Source organism: Balaenoptera acutorostrata, chromosome 6 (assembly GCF_949987535.1).
Source record: "Balaenoptera acutorostrata chromosome 6, mBalAcu1.1, whole genome shotgun sequence".
NCBI lineage: Eukaryota > Metazoa > Chordata > Mammalia > Artiodactyla > Balaenopteridae > Balaenoptera > Balaenoptera acutorostrata.
Window position 1 is genome coordinate 105531172 of NC_080069.1, and position 18734 is coordinate 105549905.

Sequence of the window (18734 nt, forward strand, 5' to 3'; positions counted from 1 at the left end):
GATGACCTTGCTGTTTGCTCTGTTCAGCCGGGACCAATCAGGGCCCCAAGGCCAGGGCCAATCAATCCCTCGTAGTGCCCAGGCCGGGGTCAGGGTCCCGGGGCGCCAGGGTGGCTGCTTCAGAGGAGCTGCTGGCCAAATGCAAGCCGGTCCTGGTGCAGCCGGGCGCTAGGTTCAGGCCCCACAAAGGCTTCCCCAGAAACTCCTCACCTGTCCCAGGTGGGATGAAGAGACGGGCAGCCCCTGGCCCTTCCCGCTGGGTCATTCCACCTGTGAGGCAGGAGGACAAGCCTGATTGGCCCATTTCTCACATGAGAAAACTGGGGCCCGGGGAGAGGAAGTGACTTAGCAGAGACTATAGGGAGGTCTGTGGCAGAGCCAAGACAAGAGCTCAGGTGTCCTGTCCCCAGAGTTCCTTCTCTGACTCGTGGCTTCCCACAACCCTAGCAAACAATAGTAGAAATAATGATGCTCACAGCTTCCATTCACTGAGCACCTGCTATGTGCCAGCTGTATACCAGCACTCTACACCGGCCACGGAATTGATCATCCCCACAACAACCCCATCAAGTAGGTGCTATTTTTCCCCTTTATAGGCAGCACGTTTGAGTCTCCAAGAGGTAAAGTGACTTGCCTAGGGTCTCCCAGCTGGGAAGCAGCATTGCTGGGAGAGGCAGCATCTGGTGGTGGCTGAGAGCGTGGACTTGGGAGCCAGACTGCTTTCTGTGCCACTCACTGGCTGTGTGGCCTTGGGTGAGTGGCTTTACCTCTCAGTGCCTCCGTGCCCTCATTTGCAAATGGGGATAATAGTAGTTCCTGGTGCAGAACATTGTCACGAGGATTGATGGAGTTACGCTTGTAAAGCACTAGGACAGCAGCTGGCAATGGTAAGAGCGGAATGTGTGTGTAACAGGTTGGATGGTGTCTCCCCCAAATTCACGTGCACCCGGGACCTCAGACTGTGGCCTTATTTGCATAATTAGTTCAGGTGAGGTCATACTGGAGGAGGGTGGACCTAAACCCAAGGACTGATGTCTTCATAAGAGAAAGGGTGGGGGGGGGAGATTTTGATACAGAGACACACAGACACACAAGGAAGATGGCCACGTGAAGACAGAGGCAGAGATTGGAATGAGGCAGCAGTAAGCCAAGGAATGCCAAGGGCTGCCGGCAGAAGCCAGGAAGGATTTTCCCCTAGAACCTCCAGGAAGAATGCGGCCCTCGTGACAACTTGGTATTGAACTTGTAACCTCCAGAACTGTGAGACAATACATTTCTGTTGTTTTACACCACCCAGTTTGTGGTGCTTTATTAATGGCAGCCTTAGGAAACTAGACAGTATCCATTGCATTAAAATATTTAAATGGGAATTTTTTAAAAACCCAGGTCTGTTTGTCTCCATAGATCAAACTCTTGCCAGTGATACTGCAGGCCCTCTCTAGGAAGAGCCCTTCTCCAGTGGTCAGAATCTCTGTCTTCATTTCCTCCCTGCCCTTGGCACAGAACATTCCACACACACAGTAGCCTCCTTGCTACAGCTGGGAATGACCCCTTCAGGCAGGCAGTTCCACAAGGAAGAGCCCTGCTCATGTGAGGATCCGGCAGTTCCCTCACAGAGTGGCCCCAACAACTGGTGTGTCATGTCCCTCTGTAAGAGTCGTCAATACATTCGTCTTTCCAGTATCAGGAACAAGTGTGTCTCTAGTCATAATAAGTGAATGTGTTTCCTCTGCTCTGTCACTGGCAGCTTGGCTACTGATGACATTCCCTTTTCACTTTGGCTGCCAGGAAGCTCAAAGCCATGTGACAAATTTAATCATAGCAAGCATCTTGGCTCAGATTTCTGAAACACTTATCTTCCCTCTTGTTCACAAAGTTTCTCAGGCTTTTATGGTTTGGTTCGTGGTGGTAGTAAGAAGGCAGTCTGAATTAAGAGGAGTGCAGACAGCTGGCAGCCAGAAGCCTTGACTTGCTCTGCATGACTTTGGGGATGGCCTTCCCTCTCTGCAGCCCACTTTCCTCACCTGTAAATGGAAGAAAACAATCCCTGACGTGTCTGCCAAGAGGTCAAGTGAGCAATGTGTGTGAAAGTGCTCTGTAAACAGTCCACTGCCTCACCTGTGTGATGGTCTCAGGATGTCTGTCTTTGGAGAAACCAGACCTGATATAAGAATGAAAAAATAACAATCATGAATAGGAACAGTGCCATCCTACTAAGGTTGCCTACAGTGTACCACGATGGCTCAACCGATCTTCATAGAGGGTCTACATCATTAGGGTTGTCGACCCCATTGGCCCCAGGGGAAGCCTGAGGCCCACGGGGGTGTAGAAGAATCCCGGCCTCTTTTGGATAGGATTGCTCATCCAGCCACACAGCCTCTCCTGGGGGCGGGGGGATGCAGTGGGGTGGGGTGGGTGGGAAGAGGCTCGGAGGATGGGCCCAGGATGTTGATCTCTTCTCCTGCCTCCAGTGATGTTTGCTCTCCTGAGATTATTAACCAGAGCAAACAGAGAGAGCAAACTCTGCCAAAGCCCACCTGGACTTTGAGCTGCCTTTTAAAAATTAACCCCGGGCCCAGGATGGAAGGCTGGCAGTGACCCGGGGTGCTGACCCCTCTTCCCCTTCTGGCCATCGGGGTGGAAGGATCGAGGCTCTGGGGCCCCTGTCCTCCTAGGGGACCCAGGGGTCCAAGTGTCCACTGGAACTGGCCAGGTCCCAGAACCATTTCAAGGGAAGGGCGAGGTCCTGCCTGTGCAAGAGGCCTCTGAGCCTCAGAGGTGCCCAGTGCAGGAAGGAATGGAGGCCTGTTTCAGATGAACACTCTGGGGCTCAGAGAAGGAATGGGACTTGTTCAAGGTCACCCAGCTTGGGGCCGAGTTGGGGGCCAAATAGGCCTGACTCCAGTGCCCAGGCTTTCCCCCCATCATTTATTCATTCATCCACTCATTCATTCACCAAACATGCACTCCATGCTTGGTGCTGGGGATAGGACGGAAAGCATGACGGACTCCCCAGTGCTCACCCCCAGGATGGGGGGGCAGGGGAGTGAGAAGAAGGTAATAAGACAGGATGGTCCCTGCAGTGATGGGGGAAGCAGCAGAGGCCAGGGGAGAGACTTTGACCTGAGTAGTAGAAATTAGCCAGACAAAAGTGCATGCGTGGGGCAAGGGTGGGGTGGGAGGAGGAGAGGGTGTTCCAGACAGAGGGAACAGCAACTGCGAAGGCTTAGAGGAGGAAGGTGGAGGGAGAAGTGTATTTGGAATGCAGAAACAAGCAAACAAGCAAAACCATAGGTCTGCAGCTTGGGAGACAGAGGGACGTGGGGAGAGCCAGGCTGGGGACGTGGCTGAGGTCCAGCAGGGAGGACTCCGATGCCAGGGCAAGGGGCTTGCTTGTTATCTGGAGTATGTGGGGAGCCCTAGAGAGTTTTCAGAAGTGCTTTCAGATTTTAAAATCGGCTGAGGTGAGTGAGGAGGCAGTGCAAGTGGGAGGCCCAGGAAAGCAACTCTCTAGGAGGCTTGCCAGGAAGAAGGAAGGGGCCGGGGCACTGGGACCCAGCGACTGGACAAGCAGGGACATCAAAGACATTGGGTGGACGTGGTCAAGGTTGGGGCCTTCCTCTGCTCATGGTGGAAGAGGGTGGCAGGGAGACCCCGCCTCCTCACGAGGAGGTATCCAGCTGCGGGCCTCGCCCCAGTGCCTGACCCTGCCCAGTTCCCTCAGACTCACAGCCACAGCCCCGTCCCTTCATGGGGAAGCTGGAGGTGGCGGCAACCAGGACTCCATGACAGTGATGGGGGAGGGGTGGTTCTCACTGCCCAGCTCTGTCTCGGCTTTGTTCCTCCCTCCCCACCCCTGTCCCAAAGAGCCAGGCCACCCAGAGACTTGAGTTCCGGTCCTCGTGACTTGCTGGGTGACTGTGGGGCAGTCCTAACCCTCCCTGGCCTCATCCTCCTCATCTGGGCCTCCAGATGAAGGTAAAATAACTCACGTGACAGGGCTGAAGTAAGCACTGGAGGAGGGACATTTGCGAAAGGGCTCCCCAGGGTACACACCGGAGGGATCGATGTCATCACAGGCACTTAGCACAGCGCGTGGCACCAGGTAAGGGCTCCAAACACAGCAGAAATTACACGCAAGAAGGTGTGAGCATCCCGTGTCCACTAGAGGGCAGCAGAGAAGTCCTAGAAAGACCACTGGGGTTTGTCCCCATTCCTCCGTACAGGCAGGAGGCAGAGGCCTAGAGCAAAGGCCCACGGAAGTGGTAGAACCAGGGCTGGAACCCAGCCTTCCTTGCCCCAAGCCTGCTTACAACTCCCTGGTGAGTGTAAAACACTCAGCTTCTGCCTTGCCTATCCCCAGAGCTGGATGCTTAGATGGGGCGCTTTGAAAAATAGTTCGCTGCCCAGTGAATTCAGTTCTCCTGATGAACCAGAATTGGGTATCGCTGCTATACACAGCAAGGGCGGCGATAACCTGAATAACCACTTGATTAAGTTCGTACTGTGTGTCAGGCCCCATGCTGAGCACTCTACAAGCATGGCTTACTGAATCCTCCCGTTAAGGTTCAATCACTTTACTACAATGGTAGCCCTACTTTGCAGATAGGGAAACTGAGGCTGAGAGATCAGGTGACTTAGTGTCAATGGTCACCCAGCCAGTGAGTAGTGATCCAAACCCAGATCTGTCTCCCTGACACCCAAGTCACTCTGCTGGCCTCCCAGCCCCTTGTCCCCTGATAAACAGTGGGCCCTTGGCTGTGTTCTTTCAGACACCTGGAGCAGAGGGGTGGGTGTCTCCCTTCACTGGACCCCTCACAGCAGGAGTGAGTCTGGTTCTCCCTTCTCCGGCCAAGAGCGTGCTCTGTCTCTGCCATAGACCTGACCCTTCTCTTCTTCCCAGCACTGTGCTGGGCACTTAGGTGCTCAACAACCACATGCTAATTGACTGACTTAGAACTGTGAGTGGAAATGTAGGTCAGACCCCCAAAAAGGACCACCTAACTAGAAGACAGGTGAGGGAGACTGGGAGATTGAAATCACCATGGCCAAATCCTTGAATCACGATCAATGAATGAGCAAATGAACGAGTGACCGGGATACTCACTGGCACAATTTAAAAGGCAAAGATACCTGTTCCCTTGCATCACCGATTTTGGATTAGTCTGTGTATCACAGCTGGGAGGATCCCCAAGGCTTCGTCCAGCAGCGTGATGGTTGAGCAGCTGAACTTTGCACCCAGACAGTCCTGGGTTCCAGTCATGGCTGCGACCCCGTCTTGCCTGTTTGATCTTAATTGACTTCAACTTTCTCAACCTGAGTCTTCCCCCTGTTAAATGGAGTTAATGAGCTCATAGGGGTGTAGAAGAATTAAATGATGAGAAACATGTCACGTTCTTGCTGCTTGCGGAGAGCTCAGCAAATAATAAATGATAGCCCAGGGTGGAGGGTGCCCTTAGATGTTGTCAATTTAGACTCCTGATTGTGGAAGCAGGTGGCTTAGCCTGCAGAAGCAGCCCAGAAAGTGAGACACTTTGGAGCTGAGGGTTCTTGAGATCCAGCTGCCCCTGGAACAGAGCTTGTGGCCCAGAGCCTGGCTCCCTCTGTACCCCCAGAAGAAAGAGGTCCCAAAGGAATAAACTTCCAAAGGCCTGTCTGCATTCAGGAAGAGGACACAGGCATTTTCCTACTCTTTGCAGACTGGTCTTATCTGCCCTGCATTAAAGCAAGACCTCAGGAGGCCTGCCCGACTCCTGGCTGACCGGGTTGACATCACCCAATATCCTTGGAGGGACTAAAACAGCTCTCTTTTCCGAAATCACGAGGCAAGCCAGACTCCTTGGAAAGCCCCACTGGCCTTTCGTCAATGAAGACAAACGAATCTCTCCCAATCAGCTTCCCTGGAAGGGCAGTGGGAACACTTCCCTGGATTTTCCACTGGGTGACCCAGTCCTGGATGGCCACTCTCTCCCTGGAAGAATCCATATTAGAAGGCGCACCTTGCAGGAAGGAGTCAGCAGAGCTGGATGTCAAGTTCATGAGTCTGTATAACCAGAGTCCAGATATTGATGCAATTCCTCTCCTGGAAGACAGGACTGGTAGAATGTTTGTGCTGAAAGCATTCATTAGCAATAAAAATAGTAATAACAACCAGTATGTATTTAGCACTGACCACATGCCAGGCTCTGTCCTAAACAGTTTACATGTTTTCGCTCTTTTAATCCTCGTATCATTCCCCATGAGCACATTAACTTCTCGTAGTGTAAACCAATCGTATCCGCACTTTACAGAGGAGGACTGAGATTCAGAGAGGTTGACTACCTTGCCCAGGCTCCCACAGCCATAAGTTGGGCAGACAGGCTGAGCGGAGTGGGCTTGACAAGGTTCTATAGCCTGGGGACCACCCAGAGCCCTGTGCACCACACAAAAGCGGGACGTCACGGGTCCATTTCTAATTCTCTTGGTTCTGGCTAGGCTGCACAGAACCCTCCTTCACTGGGTGGTCTGTGAATAATTATTTTCTCTTTGGAGGCGGTGAAGTTTCCTACATGGGGGGAAAGAGCTTGAGAAGTCCATTCCTCTGCCTCACTAAAGACCTCTGTATGGTCTGGCTTTGCTGGGTTGTGCTGGGATTTGATGGAGACTAACTTCTCCAAGGAGGCTGCTCTATTCTGCTCAGTGGTTCCTGGTTGGATACAAACTGCTCCTCTATTTTCCCTTCCTCTGTGGTCCTACTGTGTGGCACTTGGCATGATGGTTGAAATCATCTATTCAAGAGCCAGACCACCTTATAACAAATCCACCTTTTGCCACTTACTAGCTGTGTGACCTTGGGAAAATTCTGAGCCTCTTCTTGTCTTGGTTTCCTCACCGTAACATGAGGATAACAATAGTACATACTTCACAGAGTTGTTATGAGAAATGAATGCATTACTACATGGCCAGTGCTGGAATGATGCTTGGCAACAGATAAATTTGCTAATTGATATTATTTATTCCATTGCATAGCAACTGTCACTTTGGTTGTTCTTTTCCCCCAGTTGGCTGGAAGCTCTTTGAAGACAGAGCAGTGGCTCAAGGTCAGGCCAGTGTCCTCATGCCTAGTAGACCAGGTCTGGCCTTCAAGCAGACCAGGCCTGGCCTTCATGTGTGATGAGTGAGAGATAGTGTGATCAGAGCCAGGGGCTGAAGGAAGGTTCGTGAGGAAGACACCTATGGCCAACTATTAAAGATCTTTCTTTGCTGGCCAGTAAGTACAGATGTCAGTGATGGCCAGGGGACTTGTAGGTCTGTTGCAGAGCAGGCTTAGAACCCAGGTCTCCTGACGCCAGTCCTGGTCTCCAGCCACAGCACCAACTTGTTTACAAGTTCCAGTAGCTGCTGCTCTTGTTGCATAGCAAGACCACCCCCCCCTGCCCAACCCTGTTCTGCCATGTTTGTTTGCTTAAAATAAAGAAAGACAAGTCTTTGGAAGCTCAACAAGGAGATGGAAATGGAAAAAATAAGAGGACACAAAATATCCCTCAGAGGGGCTGAAATCAACCTGTTGTGTACAAAACTGAATAACTATGAATTGGGGCAAATGTGTCATTAGACAAAGGGAGGAATGACCTTGAGTGAGAGAAAGCAGGATGCGAGAGAAGGCTGAAGCAGATAGAGGGATGGGAGTAAGATGTTCTTGGCAGTTGCATCTTTGGTTGGAATAAACTCTTATGTTCTCTCCACTTCTCGGGGTTTACCTTGGGGTTGGTCATTGAGATGAGACCTTATAGCCTCTTAAACACAAGCATCCACAGGAGTGCTTTTCCTGAAGCTTCTCTTGTCCTACCATAATGCTTTCAGCCGCGCTCCCCATTCTGCATTGGCTAAGAGTTGGAGTCCCCAAGGATCTGGAGAACTCAACCAGGCTTCCAGACATCTAGGTTGATCTCTAGATTTGTCAGCATTCTAGAAATTAATGATGGCCTTCCAAGCACTGGTAAACATCTTCACCCCCAGCCAAAGATTCCAGAGAATCCCTTCCAACTTCTATGCAAACTTTTACAATTTCAGAGAACTCTTCTAGAGATTTGGAATCCTGGGAAATTCCTTCAGTGCTTCAGGATTTCCAAGAGCTGCCCTCAACTCTAATGTACCGGAGATCCTCTTCAAAGTTTGACAGTCCTGGAGAACTATTACCCTATTTCATGGGGCCGGAGAACTTCCCCCAATTCCAGCATTCTCCAGAAAGCTTTCCTGTGGAATCTACTGTTCTCAGTAAAAACCACAGGATTTGAAGAGTCTTGATAACATTACTGGGGTCCTATGGAATTTCTCCAGGGTTAGGGATTCTGGACGAGCTGCAGTTCTTGAGTAAGGATGCTGATTGGGAGATGGACGCATGGTTTATGTGATGGGGGTAGTGCGGACTAATCGCCTTGAGTCCTGCATCTATCTCCGGGGAAGTAAGTAGCGATTTTGCTGAGCTGGAACCAGGAAACCCGAAAATCGTGGCTGGCTCCAGCAGGAGAAGGAATTGTCCAAACAAGAATGAACCGGCCACAGCCAAGGTCCCCCTGGGTGGTCCCTGTCCATTCTTCCCAAGGCAGCCAAGGAAAGCTTTCACGCTCAGTGCCACGGGCCTCCCCTGCCTGAGGCTAGAGACCTCCCAGCAAGCAGGACCACATTAGAGTGAGATAAGGGCTCTGGGGAACAGAGGAGCCCAGGCTCAAACCTGCCAAGCCACACAAGCTGATGTGGCATCAAAATTACCTAGAGTAGAAAAAAGTGGCTTTATGGCATTAGTCTGGCTTGCCCTCCTTCTACCCTTCAGGTCTCCGCAAAAATGTCACCTCCGTGAGACCTTTCTCCTATATAGAATTGCACCCGCCCTGACAGATGGACCTCCCTGCTCTGTTTTGCTCCATAGCATTTATCACTATCTGACTTCCCATGTGTTTTGCCCAATTTCTTGTTTCTTGTCTGTGTTGAGGGTAAGGCTTCTTATGCTTTGTTCAATGCTGGCCCAAAGTTGTTTCTCAATTAAATATTTGTTGAGCAAATTGTTTTGGAACCCAGATTGTCAATTCTGTCTAATTGTCACGTTAACTAAAAGCTGCTTTTGGCTAAATTATCCACAACAGGTGAAGCCTCATGCTAAAATCTTTCCAAATGTCAGTGGATTTAATCCTCATGACTGTCCCAGGAGGGGCTACTATTCTTGTATCTATTCTGCAGGTGAGGTGACTCGGGCTCAGCGCAGTTAAGTCACCTGCCCAGGATCACTCATGGTAAGTGATGATGTTGGAGACTTGAACTTGTGTTGTTCCGTCTAAGGACTGAACCCGCCCACCCTGCCTGGCCCGGTGCCTGTGGTGTCTGGCTGTCACCCCACCGCCCTGGGTTCTGCCTCCATGGACTCCAGCCTTCTACAAACACCTCTATTCACAGTCACAGGTCTTGCCTTTCAATCCGTGGCCACTGGGGGCTCCAGCCAGGGCTGACCCTGACACACCCACCTTCAGGGCCCAGCTCTGCAGAGAGGGGCTCAGGAGTCAGGGCCCCGGGAGTGGGGAAGGCTCCGAGCGTCCCAGGAGCCTGCCCCAGGTCACACTGCACACTCAAGTGTAGCTTGGAGACACCTTGCTTTTATCTTTGGGTCCTTACTTACTTCCCCTGGGAAAATAGGGCATAATTAGGGAACGTTCCCTGGGCTAGTTTCCACAGCGGTGGGTATAAGAGTGTTGGGTCTTTTCTTGCTTGGTCTGGTGCTGGGGAGTGGGGCGGGGGCAGTCGGAGTTGATTCTCTCAGGCCAGGCCTGTGGGCAGGTCCAAGCACTGTTCCAGATGATGGATGCGACCCCTCCCCAGGGGCATCCCCAGGCGCCCTGACTCTCCCCAGCGGCTCCCTGGCTTGTCCTCCGGCCTCCGCCTGCCCCTTCCCCAGTGCTCCCCAAGCCCGTAGCTGAGGGTTCCCTGAGGTTGAAGTTGTGTCTGTCTGTCTGTCTGTCCCCCACCAGACTGTGAGCTCCCCAGGCAAAGCCAGCTTGTCCCTTGTCTGTCTTCTTTGCCACCTTGATTTACAGTTGATGCCAGTGGTGTCTGTTGAATGAATGAGTGAATGTATGAACAAACAAAGGAATGAGCCACGTGGGTCTCAGTTTCCCTAACTATAAAACGTGAGAGTTAGGTTAGCCTCGTGGCTCTCTCTGCATTGAGGTGCTCCCATGCGCACCCCCAGTTTCTCATGTCACATCTGGACTTTCCCCTAACTGTAGACCCACTGCATCCTATTGGGCACTGTGCTGGGAACCATGATATTCTTAACCTCCTTGACCCTCACTTAGAGATCAACAGGACAGGGAGCCATGTCTAATGGACTATGTCTAATTGTCTGAAAACCAGAAAGTGGTCCAGGGAGGATGCAGGGCTTGCCCAGGGTCTCAGAGCAGATCTGCGGCATCAGAACTCAGGCTTCATGATCCCTCCAGCACCAGGACACATGCAGCTGGGACAGAGAGTGTTAACCCCTCGGTCCACCACCTGCCCCAGCTCAAGGCCAAATCAGTTTCCCCCAGGCCTCCTCCGTGGAGATGCTCACCATTCAATTTCCCCATGCCTGCCCAGTGGCATAGAGTAGTCACTCAATGAAAACTTGTATAATACATGAAAGGAAATGGGAACCTGAAATATTCCTGATCAGAAGGGCAAGGGGACACACACCTCTGCCAGGAGTCCTTGCCTCCTCTTCCTCAGAACCACCCCCCCCTCAAGAGACCCTCCTCTCTGGGATTCCCTCAAGGGCAAGTCAGAGGACAGGACCAACCAGACTTGGAGCTGATGCCTCTCTTTATTCATTTATTTCACCACTGCTACCTGGTTTCTCCTGAATCTGGTCTCATTTCTCTTGGTCTAGGCTAGCACCCTCCCTTTGCTTCCCCAGACTGCCCCATCAGCCCCCACCCCCATGCCTCAGGAACTGCCTTCTGCCCAACCCAGCTGCAAACCGGAGCAGCAGCTTCTATATCCCATTTAACAGATGGGGAGACTGAGGCCCAGGAGTGCAGAGCCCAGCCCTAGGTCACATGGTGGTCTCCTGGGTTCTCACTTTGCCCTCAGCAGGAAGGGAGGACCCGGCTGGGGCTTCATGTGCCTTCACTGGGGTGTGGCTGGCTCCGGCCACGTCGAAGGGAGCTGCCGATTTGGTCTCTGAGGGCCTCCAGTCTCCGGGCCAAGTTCGGAACTGCAGCCCCACCTGAGGGACACAGTGAGACTTGAGGCCAGCACTCCCTTGGGCCCTGCCTCACCCAGGCCCATCAGTGTCCCAACATCCTCTGGGGAAGCCTCAGGTGGGACCCACTCCCCTGCCCCTGCCATGTACCCCACGGGCTCCAGCATACATCTGGGAGTGCAGGTGGCCCTAGGAAGAGAATTCTAAGTTCCAGAAATAGAAAGATCTTAGAACTCTCACTTCTTAGTATGCCCCCTATTTCAGAACTGGGAAGACTAAGGTTTGGAGAAGGTGGTTCTGGCCCAAGATCCCAGAAAACACTGGCAGCCCTTCCCCTGCTCCTTTCTTCACCTCTAAGCACTGGCGATGTGTTCAGGGGCCCCATGGGCAGGGGAGGTGCAGAGGGTACCACTTCCTCCTTGGTCAGCATTTCTGCCAGGACCTGGGTCTGAATCCAGTCGCTGTGACTCCTGGGCCAGGGTGGGTTGGGTGGTGGGAAGCGAGCCTTCACTTTCCTGGGCCTCCCCCACCCACCCACCCCCCCGTGCCCCAGAGCCGGACCCACCTCTCTCTTGAACACTTGGCAGAGCCAGGGCTACATGGGGGCACCCAGGGAGGGGGACGGGCAGGCAGGGGCATGTCAGCTGGGGCCTTAGAGCCAAACACCTGCAGGAAAGACCAGAGCCCACACTGGGTGCCCTCAGCCCTGCTTCTGTGCCCCACTTCCCTGGTGCCGACCATGACACCACCATCCCTGCCGTACCTGCCCCATGGGGCACTAAGAACGTCAGGTGGGCATGGGCATAAAGGGGTGGGGTCATGATCACTTTTTCTGTGGGCAGTGTGTGGCCCTTGTGACGTCCTCTCTGGAGACAAGCAACTCCATGAGGGCAGGAACCATGTCAGGTCTGTGAATCCTCAGTGCCCAGCACAGGGGCTGCCACGAAGCAAGGAGCTTAAGGAGGGTTATTGAATGAGGAAGTGAACACTCATTCACTAAGTAAATGCATCCATTAACTCATTCATTAAGTAAATGCATAAATGAGTAACATGTAAGTGAATGAATGAATAAGCAAACAGCAGAGCAAGTTCCCGAAAGAAGGTAGGATGGGGAGGAGGGGCAGGAGAGGTAAATAGCTATTTTGAACCCTAGGCAGAGAGAACCCAAAGCCAGCCACTCCCCACTGTGACCCAGCCCGACACATCAGAGTCCCCAGAGTTCTGGAGCCTTCCAGACTGCAGACTCCCTAGATCCAGGTCTCCAGCTTGCCAGCCTTCCCTCCCCCAACCTCGGCCTTTCCTACCTGGGGCAGGTGGAGCTCCCTCCGTGGACAGGCCCAGTGGGCCAGTGGCGCTCGGCACAGGGGGCAGAGGTGGCAGCAGGGGCAGGGGCAGAGAGGCGGCAGGGCCTGCAAGAGGCTGAGTCAGGGGCTCCGCGACATTCCTGCTCCTCCCCTCTCCGGGCTGGGCAGAGACTCACGTGGCAGCGGGGAGGAGGCACCATCACACAGGGACACGGTGGGGCTGAGCCAGGGCCCGGCTGGTGAAGGTAGCAGGCAGAGAGGAGGCGCCTGGAAAGAACAGTGGGGTCTGTCTGTCTGTAGTCCTCAATGCTACCAGCAGGCTGGCACCCAAGTCCCGCTTTTAACAAACACTCATGGAGTGCTTACTGTATGCAGGCACTGTTCTCAATGCTTTACATATGAACTTATTCAATCTGATCTTTAAAACAACCCTGGAGGACCTCCCTGGTGGCGCAGTGGTTAAGAATCCACCTGCCAATGCAGGGGACATGGGTTCAATCCCTGGTCCGGGAAGATCCCACATGCCGTGGAGCAACTAAGCCTGTGAGCCACAACGACTGAGCCTGTGCTCTAGAGCCTGCGAGCCACAACTACTGAGCCCGCATGCTACAACTACTGAAGCCTGCGTGCCTAGAGCCCGAGCTCTGCAACAAGAGAAGCCACTGCAATGAGAAGCCCGCGCACCACAACGAAGAGTAGCCCCCGCTAGACACAACCAGGGAAAACCCGCATGCAGCGACAAAGACCCAACACAGCCAAAAATAAATAAATAAATAAATAAATAAATTTATAAAAAAAAAACAAAACCCTGGAAGGCAAGTACTATATCATTCCCATTTTACAGAAGAGGAAACCCAGGCAGTGAGAGGTGAAATGACTCACCCAAGGCCATACAGCTGGTGGCAGAGCTGGAATCAGAACCCAAGGGGTCTGGATCCAGAGGTCTGGCCTAGCCGTTTCACTGAGCCACCCCTTTCCCACCTGCCCTCCATCCAAAGGCTTGTCTCCGGCCGCGCTCACCTCTCCAGCTCATGGACCTGCTGGGCCAGGATGCGCTGCTCATCTTGGGCCAGGTCCCGGCTGCTCTGCAGCTGCCTCTTTTCTTTCCTAGGAAGAGCAGGCCCCGGGACCATGACAGGAGGCAGGGCTGGCGGGGGTATCAGTCAGCCCCTCTTCACTGCAGCACAGTATGAGCCCCAGGAGGCAGGTGGGGACAGAAGGGGAGCCAGGGACCAGGGAAGGGAGGAAGCCCAGCAGTGAGGGGCGGGGCACAGAGTGCCCGGCTGGGGGCGGGGCCCTACCTGAGCCTCTCGTTCTCCAGCATGAACTCCTGCAGCATCCCGTAGAGGTTCCGCTGAGCCCAGGCCACCCGGGCCCCAGTGAGTCCAGAGGCTGCAGGGAAGAGGGAGGTGGCTGGAGCCCCAGGAGCCCCAGACCCTATCCTCATCTCGCCCCACCCCCAGGGAGCTGATACCTTTGGGGTCCATTTGGCCCAGTTGGGACCGCAGGCGATGGTTCTCCTCCTGGAGCTGCAATAGCTCAGTCTCCAAATGCTGGGGTGGCTTTGCCACAGGGGACTGCAGAGAAACAGACCCAGAGATGCTGCTTGTGGTTGTAAATGCTTCACACTGCACAAGGGCTCTGGGGTTGCAGAGTGAGTGGAGCTTAAAATCCAGCCCATGCTCCACTTGCCAGCCTTGAATCCTGGCCCAAGGCTGCATCCATTTGGAGGGGGCACCTTGCTCTAACAGCATTAAAGTGCCATGTGGCCTCAGCTGTATGCCTGGAGGGCCCGCTCTAAGCTACACCCTGTCCAACCCCAAACTCAGCTCTGTTCAAACCTTGGCCCAGATTGTGACCCCAAATAAGACCCCACGTCAGACTCCAACTTAACTCAGACTTATCATGATACCAGCTTGGATGTTGGCCAGACCCTGAATCATATTCCTAATCAGACTCCCACCCTAGACCCGCCGTCACCCTGACCGTGACCCGACACCCACCCCCCACCCAACCATAACCCCATCATCAAGATCCCGACCCTAATCCCAACTCTGACTCAGTCCCAGACTTCAACATGACACCAACTCAGTCTTCAGCTATTGCCTGATTCCCCACCCTCTGTCCTGCCCGTCCCTCTGCCTGCGTCTCTCTCCACTCACCTTGGGGGCCTGGGGCCGAGTGGTGATCCGCTGAGCTCGGCTTGCATATCGCAGGGTGCTAAGGGTCTCGGGAAGGCACTGGGCTGAGGGGGACACGCAGGCCACCTGGGGAGGACTGCCCCTGAGTGTTCCTCTCTGGGAGCCCTCCCTCAGGACCCCGCCCTCCCTGCCAGTCCCCCTTAGGTACCATGAGGGTCACCCCACGCCCCCCCAGCGAGTCCGCCAGCAGCTTGGTGAGCTTGCTGTCCCGGAAGGGGATGTGGCTCTGCTTCCGCTGTGGGTCCAGCAGCAGGGAGATGCAGTGACCTGGGTAGGGAAGGCAAGGTTACCCTCCATGTCCAAGGCCACCCAGCTGGTACTCTGCAGAGCCAGGATCTCCACCCAGGCTTGTAGGTCTCTAAGATATCTCTTTCCACGTGATCTCATTATCCATTCAGATCGGCCTCTGCCACCAGACTGGGCTCCATCCCTGATCCCCAGGGCCCACCGAAGGGCCTGGCACTTGGCAGGGGCTCAAGAAATGTCTGACAAATAAATCGAATGAAGAGGCGTTCCCTATGCATCTCCCCATGCATGCACAGAGGAAGGCCAAGGCCCCAGCTGTTAAGGATCTCAAGGCCCAATGACCTGGGGGGTGGGGAGGTGGGAAGACAGGTTAGTGCCCTTCCCCTCACTGGGCCTCAGTCTTCCCAAATGCAACAAGGGACAGGTTGAATGTCTGAGGGCTCACACTCTGCACTTGAGTGTTTCTACCTCCCCAGTTAGAATGTAACTGTATCCTCAGGATTTATAGATCCATAAACAAAGTTCTAAGAGGGAAAGCATGAGACAACAGCAAGTCGAGGCCAGAGGGAGGCCTGTGGCTTCTGGATCACAGCTCTTTAACTCTCCTCCATGCCCTACAACTCCTCTGGTTTCCCCCACTGTGGACAGCTATGGGTAAGGCACAGAGAAGGGATTCAGGAAGTCAGTCCAGCTGGCGCCAGATCTCACCCAGGGCCAGCAGGCTGCGGTTGATGCTGTTGGCCTCAAGCATCAGCTCCCCACGGGATCCTGTGGCCGCCACCTTCTCACTGCCAGCCAGGTCTACAAAGCACAGCTTCCCCCCGGCAGGGGGTTCCCCGGGATCCACAGGAGGCATCTGCTGGGGTTAGGGGAGCAGGGCTTGATGGGGATGTGGGAGGGGCTGTCCCCATCAAAGGCCAAGGGTTTTCACCATTACCTCCTGTGTACGCCCAAGTTGTTTTATACATCCAGAGGCAGACCCTTGCTGGGTGGCCCTGGGCCAGCTCCTTCCCCAAGCTGGGGCACTCACAGTTTGGTGGCTGATATATAGTGTGAGCAGGGCATGGCTTCGGCTGGAGGCCTGGTTCATGGTGTGAGCTGAGCTCCTTCGACGGCTAAGACCTAGAGGGGAAAAACATATGGAGCTGGACATGGTAGGAAGAGCAAGTGGTCACCAACAAAGAAAAAGGAGCAAACGCATCCTGGTAGAGGGCCCAACCAGTGCAAAGGCACAGAGGCAGGAGAGTGGAATGATGGGTGCTGGGTAGGGTTCTAGCACAGATAGGTGAAAGGGGGCTGGAGAGAACTGACTGGAAGAACGTCAGTCTGATTCACATTTTATCAACATCTCTCCCACTGCTGTGTGGACGGAGAGAAACTCAGACAAAGAGATCAACTGGGAGGCATGGCACAATGCTCGGCCCGAGCCCAGAGTCTCAGTGTCCCTGATGCCAGCCACAGTAGGTGCTCAATAAAAATGTGATGAATGGATGAATGAGAGTGGAACGGAAGGGCCTTTAGGCTAGGCTAGGAGGTATGGCCTTTACTCTCAGGGCACTGGAAAGGTCTGGAAGGGAAGAGGGATGTGGTTTGCTACATGGAGAAGCATGGACTGAAAGGAGGAGACCCTTCCAGGGGGTAAAACTGAGGCCTGACTGAGGCAGAAGCCCAGGGCTGGAGAGGAGGGTGGGAAGAGTCTGGAAGGCAAAATCAGCAGGCCTGGCGGGTAGGGGTGGGGGACCTTCTTGGGCTGTATCTGAATTGTTGGTTTGCTGGCTCTTTTCTCCCACAAGGGTCATCTCTGAACCCACAGCTCCAGCCTGGGGCCCCAAGGGCACTCAGTGAACAGGTGAAAAATGGGCATCTCTCGTACCCCAAAGCTCCCCTGAAATAGCACGCACCCATCTGCAGAAGTTCCATCAGGGCCCCCAGACTCCCAAACTCCACCACCCGCAGCTGCTCCACATAGAAGCCCCGGGTCTTGTTCCAGCGAACAGGGAGGGGCCGGGGAGCCCCTAGGCTCAGCAAGTCTCGAACCTGAGAGAGGAGGGTGGAGGGTGAGGGAGGGACCTCTCTGAGTTCTTGCTTCATCCACCCGAGACCTTATGGTCGACAGTCCCGCATCTATTCTGCCCCTTGACCCAGCCTCCTTGGAAAGAAATGCCTCCTTTTCCTTGTGGGCTGTCTTTCTAGCCTTCTCGGTCCCCCACCTGTTCATTGTAGATCTCCAGATAGGAGGCATGGAGAGTGACAGGGGCACCGAGGTGCTGCACGCGGTCGAACAGCCAGGCGAAGGTCCTCTGCATGATGCCGGCCAGGCTGGGGGGTACGGGCACGCCCTCCCCCTGGGGGAAGAAACAGCTGAGCCTGGGGCTGGCTTACCACCACCTCCGCAGTTATAATTACCCTTTGTAGAGCACTGTGCCAAATTCCCATACAACATCACCTTTAATTCTCAGTCAGTACTATCACTTCCATTTTACAGATGAAGAAACTGAGAGCTAGTAAGTAAAGGGGACACAATTTGAACCCAGGTGCTCTAGATTGGCCAAGTCCCTTCACCTCCTTGATCCTCAGTTTCCTCGTCTGCAAATAAATGGGGCTGGGCGTCATCGTCCACGTCCCTTCCCTCTGGGAGTCTGCGCTGCCTGCGGCTCCCCAGGGCTTCTCGCCCACCGACCCCTGACCCCCCGCGCCCCCCCCCCCGGGGTCTCCGAATGCGATCGGCCCACCTGGGAAGGAGGTCCGGTCAGGGTGTAGGTCTTCCCGGAGCCGGTCTGGCCGAAGGTGAAGACGGTGCAGGAGAAGCTGCGGGCCGCAGGGGTGTGGCTGTACCCGGGGGCGGGGTGGGGGGGGCGAGGGGCGGGGCCGTGCGGGGAGGGGCGGGGCGTCACCGGGCCTCACTCACCCGCGCAGCGCCAGGTCGCCCAGGCGCCGCACGCCGCAGGCCCGGAACACGTCCTCTTGCGTGCGCGCCCCGTCCAGCACCGCGCCGAAGCGGAACGCCACGTCGGGGCCCCCGCCCGGGGGGCTCACCTGGGAGAGGGGGCCGTGGAGAAGGGGGCGGGGCACTCCGGGGAGGGCGGGGCTTACCTGGGGGAGTGCGGGGCCTGGGGGAAATTGGCCCGGAGGGACCTGGCGTCTTCCCGGTAGGTGTTTTTTGGGGAGTGCGGGGGAGGTCCTCACCTGCAGAGTCCGGGTCCCTGAGCAGTGCAGCACGCTCTGCTCCCCTCGACGCAGCTCCGCCGCGCTCATGGGACGCACCCTGTGGTCCGAAGAGGCGGGGAGGGGGCGGATGGTCCATCCTGAAATCTCCATCAGTGCCTTGCTCGCTTGGACCCCTCCTAGCCAACCTATACCCACCTGAGCACCACCTGGATGGGCGTTTCTGGCCCCTCTGGCCCCTGCTCCAGGTTCCGCGCGGGGTCCCTGCGGCAGCAACGCGAGTTAACCATCCCTGCGCCAGCGGCTCCTTGAACCTCCCTGAATCTGTACTTACCCGTCGGGGGACCCGCGTTCCTCCATGTTCTGCTTTGCACACGGGTTAGCTCCGCCCGAGTCTCCTTCTTTTCCCTCCCCAGTACCCTCCCCCTTCACCACACTGGGACTGGCTATACACACCTTACGTCCTCCACCCTCATCCCCCGCTTCCCAGGCAGCCATCCATCCGGAAAGGCTGGGCCTGCCCAGGGCTAGCTAGTTAAAGATTTACCCACCACCACCTCTGTGGTGGAGAGAGTCTGTAGCTAGGGGACTCTGGAGTCTGAGGATCAC

General features: G+C 54.8%; 1 protein-coding gene and 1 long non-coding RNA gene across 17 annotated transcripts in view; one reads left to right on the plus strand and one right to left on the minus strand.

Moving 5' to 3' along the window:
• Positions 1 to 77: 77 nt before the first annotated feature.
• Positions 78 to 18623, minus strand: KIF12 (kinesin family member 12). Of its 16 annotated transcripts, none has more exons than XR_009008691.1 (20): positions 18460 to 18623; positions 18324 to 18389; positions 18147 to 18225; positions 17869 to 17996; positions 17693 to 17768; positions 17171 to 17305; positions 16862 to 16997; positions 15991 to 16082; positions 15669 to 15819; positions 14863 to 14981; positions 14676 to 14780; positions 13988 to 14090; positions 13815 to 13905; positions 13534 to 13620; positions 12690 to 12780; positions 12514 to 12618; positions 6000 to 6095; positions 3993 to 5329; positions 2119 to 2161; positions 466 to 2024 (listed from the first exon to the last, which is right to left on the minus strand). XR_009008691.1 is itself a non-coding variant. In XM_057548887.1 (19 exons), the coding sequence occupies exons 1-19, from the start codon at positions 18621 to 18623 to the stop codon at positions 11124 to 11126; spliced, it is 2067 nt and encodes a 688-aa protein (XP_057404870.1). In that variant the 3' UTR covers positions 10843 to 11123. The 16 variants fall into 16 exon arrangements, 6 of the variants coding, with proteins under 6 accessions (XP_057404876.1, XP_057404875.1, XP_057404870.1 ...); XR_009008684.1 differs by having other exon boundaries at positions 467 to 2024; positions 6000 to 6082; XR_009008685.1 differs by having other exon boundaries at positions 468 to 2024; positions 3993 to 4241; positions 5134 to 6082.
• Positions 18418 to 18734, plus strand: part of LOC103020781 (uncharacterized) — a 33842-nt gene continuing 33525 nt past the window's right edge. The window contains exon 1 of the long non-coding RNA XR_009008693.1: positions 18418 to 18503. This is a non-coding gene — a long non-coding RNA (uncharacterized LOC103020781). The remainder of the gene's footprint in view (positions 18504 to 18734) is intronic.